At 52.0% G+C, this 6,759-nt stretch overlaps 1 protein-coding gene across 2 annotated transcripts in view; it reads left to right on the plus strand.

Annotated features, from left to right (window-relative positions):
• Positions 1 to 661: 661 nt before the first annotated feature.
• hectd1 (HECT domain containing 1) overlaps positions 662 to 6,759 on the plus strand; it is a 23,687-nt gene continuing 17,589 nt past the window's right edge. The window contains exons 1-9 of one of the 2 annotated variants that reach the window (XM_047337706.1): positions 662 to 857; positions 3,500 to 3,661; positions 4,013 to 4,162; positions 4,255 to 4,489; positions 4,749 to 4,976; positions 5,069 to 5,350; positions 5,454 to 5,724; positions 5,967 to 6,043; positions 6,529 to 6,627. In XM_047337706.1, the coding sequence (XP_047193662.1) occupies positions 4,023 to 4,162; positions 4,255 to 4,489; positions 4,749 to 4,976; positions 5,069 to 5,350; positions 5,454 to 5,724; positions 5,967 to 6,043; positions 6,529 to 6,627 (1,332 nt within the window). In that variant the 5' untranslated portion in view covers positions 662 to 857; positions 3,500 to 3,661; positions 4,013 to 4,022. The remainder of the gene's footprint in view (positions 858 to 3,499; positions 3,662 to 4,012; positions 4,163 to 4,254; positions 4,490 to 4,748; positions 4,977 to 5,068; positions 5,351 to 5,453; positions 5,725 to 5,966; positions 6,044 to 6,528; positions 6,628 to 6,759) is intronic. The other variant, XM_047337707.1, reaches the window with a different exon arrangement.

The following is a 6,759-nucleotide window of genomic DNA, read 5'->3' on the forward strand; positions in this document are numbered from 1 at the left end:
TTGATTTGAAGGAGCCTCACGAGATAAGTGTTTCATTAGAAACCTGCTGAGCTCTCACACACACGTGACCCGCCGCTGACCTCGCTGGTGTTGTTGACTCTGTGTTTCGTTGCTTGTGAAACTCTTTAGAAACTTTATCTGTGCAGTGAACAGCTCCACGTGCTGCCTTCACGTGCTGTCGGACCCCCCCCCCCCCCACACACACACACACACACAGGGACCAGCATGGAGAAGAACACAATAGATTAAAATAAAATGTCAAACCTGCCTGTTTCTCAAGACTGGATGTTTCCGGATTATATTTAAATACAACTGAAAGATCCAACATCTTCTGGAGGGTTCTGAAGTGTGGACATAAAATTCTGGCTCATAATGAAGAATATGTGATTTCAGATGTTCTTTTGGCGTTACGCTCCTATGACTGTGGTTTTTAGAACACTATTATATATCTTACACTTTTGAATCCATATATCTTTTTAAACATGTAGTAATAGTTTGAGATAGTAAATTAACAGAGACGATCTTCTCTAACACGATGTGTTAGAACCATGTTTGTAAAAAGTCACGCATCGACCCACATGAGCAGAATTAATTGAGGGGGACTACTTTTTGTCTGTGTGTCATATTTCCGAGCTCGGTGTGAGCACCTGAACGCCCCAGCCCTCGCTCGACTCTCCATTTCATCCGGATCCGATCGTCGCCTCCGCAGCGGCCGCTCCGACCTCTCTGTCCCTCACACACGCGATGGGAACGCCTTGATTTAACCCCCGACATCGGTGACACACGCAGCACCTCGGCCTCCAGTTGGACCCGGAACATCGTCCTCTCGGTGCCGAAAACACACAACAAAACAAGCGGTGAGTGTCCCGACCCGAGGAGGGACGAACCCGCTGCCGGGAGCCAGGAGCCGGCGTCTCTCGTGGCGGTTGTCCGCGGCTGCGCTGCGGCCTCTCGGCTCTCCCGGAACTCGAGCGCCGCGGCTCGCGCTCGGTGGGTCCGAGGCCGCGGGTGTTGTTCGGGACCTTAACGACACATTTAACACGCACAACCCGCGGTGACCTGCGTGTGTCCGGGGGGAAGGCCCCGGCCGCGGATGGTTTCAGTCGACGGGTCGAGAGAAATATCGTAGTGTCGCTCGCGGTTGGATCAGCTAGCGGGGTGCTAACGGCTAACGGCTAACTGCGGGCTCGTCTCTGCCGGAGGACAAACACACATCGCAGTTGATCTGAGGCGGAGGAGTTCACGGCTCCGTGCTCTGTGTGTTTCCGGTAGATTCACTGTGTCACCGGCCCGACGACATCGCAGTTGTGTTGAGCAGCTAACAGCTGAGAGGCTGCAGGTGAGTGAGTGGAGCTCGGCCGTGAAGCCCCCTGCCCCCGGGCCGGACGGCTCGCTGCGGGGCTCCACGTCTCCCGCGGCCTGCCCTCGTATGAGGACGTGTGTGTGATGAAGTGATCCGGCTCCTTCACGTCGTGTCCCGGCCTTGTGAGGAGCGGGGGGCAAGGGGCAATGGAGGTTTGTTTTCCAGCCGCAGGAAAAAGATGGAAAAAACATCATCATCATCATCATCATAATAATCACAACCACGAGACCTGATACCAGAGTTTATCTTCAGTGTCTCTCAGGTGACTCTTCTGGAGCTTTCTCCACGTCAGTCCTCAGAGGAGAACGTGAATATGGTCGAGTTTTAGGTGATGACGTCACTTTGGTCTTGTAGACGATTTGATTGGTTGAAATGCTCACATCCATAACATACAGTTTTAAAGATAGAAGAATATCCGTCCACATCAGACACACCTGAACACGCACGTGTCACGTGACCACTCAGGTGTAAACAGGAAGTAGATTGTTTCTCGTCTGCAGCTGGTTGCTTAGTAACGAGGAGCAGCAATGGTGAGAAGTCAGAGCAGGGACAACGCCGATGACGACGAGGTGGAACTGTCACATACTCAAAGTGTTCAGTGACTCTGGTAAGAACCAATCAGAGAAGAGAACGTCTGCGTCATCGTTCACAAACTAAAACACAACTCGCGTTTTACACACGTCTCTGATTCAGAGGCTGGGAAAACTCCCACCAGGCGTAACCATAGCAACAAGCGATGCACTTGAAGGTGCTAAGTGTGAACGAGTCCTCGGACTACATCAGGACCTGGTTTTCTGAGGACTCGTGTCCACAACACTAATATCTGTGTGGACGTCAACATGTCCCCAGGCCACATAGAAGCCCCGCCCCCTCAGCTGACGACTTCGGCCCTGCTACAGTTTCTCTCTCTCACACACACACACACACACACTAACACACACTGATTTAAGTGACACAATATCAACACTGACTCAAACATAATGGTTCTGTTTGTTTCAAATGGGTGAAATCTACAGTAGACCTGCACACAGAGTGCTTGTTGACTCCGACCAAACACACACACACACACGTAGACTCCGTCAGGGTAAAAACATCATCAGCATCTCACACGCATGACGTGGTTGTTTTGTGCTTGTTTTTATTTTCATAATAGGTTGAGGTAGTTTTCATGGAGGAAAAAAAAGGGTATAACTCTGATTTCAGCTTCATAAATGTGAATATTTTCCCTGTGACTCTGGAGGGGGGGTCAGGACGCTCTCTGGCGCATTGCAGTGATTAATCTGTTGATAAGAGGATCTGTCTCTATCCAGACAGATGGACAGGCTTCAAATTAGGTTCTAATCAACTAAGCCTGGGCCGGCAGACTTCCCAGCATGCCGCGCTGCAACTGCTGCCGTCGTCCAGAGACACCGGAGCGTCCCGACGGATCAGGTCCTGACATTGCACGGGAACACAGTCTGGTGCGTGAAACGGGACCCAGATGACTTCTGGGAGCTTGTTTCATTCGCTCTGTCAGAATCAGGTTCTAAATCTCCTCCAATGGGCGCCCCTCCAGCAGAAAATTTTGCCAGTCCTTTCACAACGTATGACCTGATAATGGTTGGGGTTTATACCGTGACTTTTCTAAACAACCAAGATGGCTGCCGCTGCTGATGAACGAGCATTTGACATTTCTCCCACAAAAACGACAACACTGGCTCACAGACGTCTCCTCTCTGCTCTCCGTCTGTTGACATGACAGACGTCACGTGACCCGTCTCCGTTGGCGACACCTCTTGGGAATAGAAAAGGAACTCAGAGATCCCAGACTGCGCCGGGCTCGTGAAACAGACGGACTCAACTTCTCAGAGTGGATTCTGTCTCAAACATTTTCCTGCCCGACGTCCACAGATCTGCCCTGTGACGTTCAGCCGCTCTCTGACGGACACTAACGTCGGTCCCATCAACTAGTTGTCGCAGACTTTGACGAGTGACTGCTGAGCTGTAACATCCTCTGCCTCGAACGAAGACATGGAGCTGTCTGTTACAATGATCCTCTGCCCGGTGATGATTGATGTTCACGAGCTGTGGTCGTCATTAACTTGTGATTTCATTTTAAATCATTTGAATGACTCCCGTCTCCTCCTCTGTCTGCAGGTCCCAGAAGCCACTGCTGTGACAGCGAGTGACTTCTTCCCTATTGTCCGTGTGTTCCTCTCTTCCCTCCGTCCGGTTGGTTGGATGAGTCCCAAACAGCAGCAGAACTGTGAGCAGTGATTGGGCGCCAAGCCACAGACCGAGTAGCCAACGGGGAGCCAGGTAAGGCAGGGGGCGTGTGTCTGCTTGTGTGTGTGTTTGAAGCAGATCTTCTGTTGCGTCTCCTTCAAACATTAAACTCATGTAAACCAGCTGTGAAAGAAGCCGTCACCATGTACAGTCGAGTAGAAGCTGTTTGGTAAAATTTCATATTTTAAGTAGATATATTAAATATATCATATAAAATCTGGAATAAATAACAATTCATTTAAAAAAAGGCCACAAACTAGCCACAAGTCAGAAAGATGGTCCACGGTGTACGATGGTCTGACAGCCCCTGACGCACGCGGGGCTCAGACGTTCAGCTCACTTTGTGTTGCACGTCTGCACATGAAAGCGTGTTTGTCCCCGCAGGCTCGCCATCATGGCGGACGTGGACCCAGACACGCTGCTGGAGTGGCTGCAGATGGGGCAGGGCGACGAGCGCGACATGCAGCTCATCGCTCTGGAGCAGCTCTGCATGCTGCTGCTCATGTCTGACAACGTGGACCGCTGCTTCGAGACGTGAGTGTTTCTTCTGCTTCTTCTCCCTCGGTGGTCTGGAGGTCGGAGGTCGGCGGACCCTGACCCCCCCCCTCTCTCTCTCTCTCGTCCAGCTGTCCTCCTCGGACGTTCCTGCCGGCGCTCTGTAAGATCTTCCTAGACGAGAGCGCCCCAGACAATGTGCTGGAGGTCACGGCCCGCGCCATCACCTACTACCTGGACGTTTCTGCTGAGTGCACGCGCAGGATTGTGGGCGTGGATGGAGCCATCAAGGCGCTGTGCAACCGGCTGGTGGTGGTGGAGCTCAACAACCGCACCAGCCGAGACCTGGCCGAGCAGTGCGTCAAGGTGAGGCGCTGTGATGTCATCGTGTCGGCAGGCAGTGAACGTAAAACCGACGGTCGTCCTCCGAGTTTTTTACGAATCGATTCTTCTGTAACCGTCGGGGGAGTGTCAAATCTGAAAAAAACACCTGGAAGAAATGAAACTAACTTAAATCTGTTTAGAACCTTCTGTTAATATTCAGACACATTGTTAATGTAGTTCACTTCCTGATCTGCCTTGTGTGTGTGTGTGTGTGTGTGTGTGTGTGTGTGTGTGTGTCCAGGTGCTGGAGCTGATCTGCACCCGGGAGTCGGGGGCCGTGTTCGAGGCCGGCGGTCTGAACTGCGTGCTGAGCTTCATCAGAGACAGCGGCCACCTGGTGCACAAGGACACGCTGCACTCGGCCATGTCGGTGGTGTCGCGCCTCTGCAGCAAGATGGAGCCTCAGGACTCATCTCTGGAGACGTGCGTCGAGTCTCTGTCCAGTCTGCTCAAACACGAGGACCACCAGGTGACCTCTGACCCCGGAAGGGAATATAGCTCCGAACAACATTAAGTCTTTATTCTCTCTCTCTAACCGACCGACCCGTCCCTGTGCTGCAGGTGTCGGACGGCGCCCTGCGCTGCTTCGCCTCTCTGGCTGACAGGTTCACACGCCGTGGCGTGGACCCCGCCCCTTTAGCCAAACACGGCCTGACAGAGGAGCTGCTTTCCCGCATGGCGGCCGCCGGCGGCACCGCGTCGGGCCCCGCCTCCGCCAGCAAGCCGGGACGGACCTCGACGGGCGCCGCCCCCTCGGCCCCCGACTCCAAACTGAGCAACCAGGTGTCAACCATCGTCAGCCTGCTGTCCACGTTGTGCAGGGGCTCGCCGCTTGTCACGCACGTGAGTCCACACGCCTGAACTGGAAATCACTTTCGAAAAATCAGATTTGACAGACACTTAACGTTGTCTCGTGTGTTCTCACCGTCCACTCTGACGGGTTCAGGACCTGTTGCGCTCGGCGCTGCCCGACTCCATGGAGTCGGCGCTGGGCGGGGACGAGCGCTGCGTGCTGGACACCATGCGGCTGGTTGACCTGCTGCTCGTGCTGCTGTTCGAGGGACGCAAGGCGCTGCCCAGGTCCACGGCCGGGTCGACCAGTCGGATCCCCGGCCTGCGACGCCTGGACAGTTCAGGCGAGAGGTCGCACCGACAGCTCATCGACTGTATCCGCAGCAAGGACACAGACGCTCTGATCGACGCCATCGACACCGGAGGTGAGAACGCAGACGGAGCCGCGATCACCGGGAAATTTAACTTGAAGGAAAATCCCACTTAATTTATCATGACGGAGAAAAAGACCAATAATTGATGGTGATGAAGTCGTCGATGTCTCACTTAATGTCTCATCGTCCTACGTGCTAACCTCAGCCTGCGTCTGCAGGGTTTCCTCAGGTCGTTCTGAAAAGTTTAACCACCTCATCTAAACTCTTCTTCTTCTCCCTTTCTTCTGTCGCAGCCTTCGAGGTAAACTTCATGGACGACGTCGGACAGACGCTGCTCAACTGGGCCTCGGCCTTCGGAACACAGGAAATGGTAAAAAATAAACCTGCAGGTTCTGGTTCTTGGTCCCTAGAGGATGAACCTTAATGACCGACAGACATGATCACTATCTGTGTTTATGTTCCTGATATGAAAACATTGTGACAGGACGCCTCTATGATCTCATGACTGACTTCCTGTCAATGTTAGCATAGCATGTCAAAGGATAACACGTCTTGCATGCTCACGTTACCATGGTAACAACCTCCTTTCAAAGCGTTAAGACCACACAATAATTCATAATCTGGTTCAGCTCTGCGAAAAATATCCTTCAAATACAATTATTAAATTAACGTCTCAAAGTTTTAAAAAAAGGCGGAGAGTAAGAACATGATTTTCTGAAAAGTGTTTGTTTGATTTTCTTTCATAGAAACTGGATTTTAATTCATATTGAGTTTTTTGTTTTGATTTGTTAATAATTTATAAATAAAACGAGTAATTTTAGTCCGACTGACCTGGTTTGTTTTCTGTTGTTCCAGGTGGAGTTTCTATGTGAAAGGGGGGCGGACGTTAACCGGGGTCAGAGGTCATCCTCACTACACTATGCTGCCTGTTTCGGACGCCCACAAGTAGCTAAGGTAACACACACACACACACACACACACACACACACACACACACACACACACACACACACACACACACACACACACACCTCACTCTGAGATTAGGTCCGAGTTTGTTGATGGAGTTTATGTTGGCGGTCAGCT

Source organism: Scophthalmus maximus, chromosome 15 (genome assembly GCF_022379125.1).
Source record: "Scophthalmus maximus strain ysfricsl-2021 chromosome 15, ASM2237912v1, whole genome shotgun sequence".
Taxonomy (NCBI): domain Eukaryota; kingdom Metazoa; phylum Chordata; class Actinopteri; order Pleuronectiformes; family Scophthalmidae; genus Scophthalmus; species Scophthalmus maximus.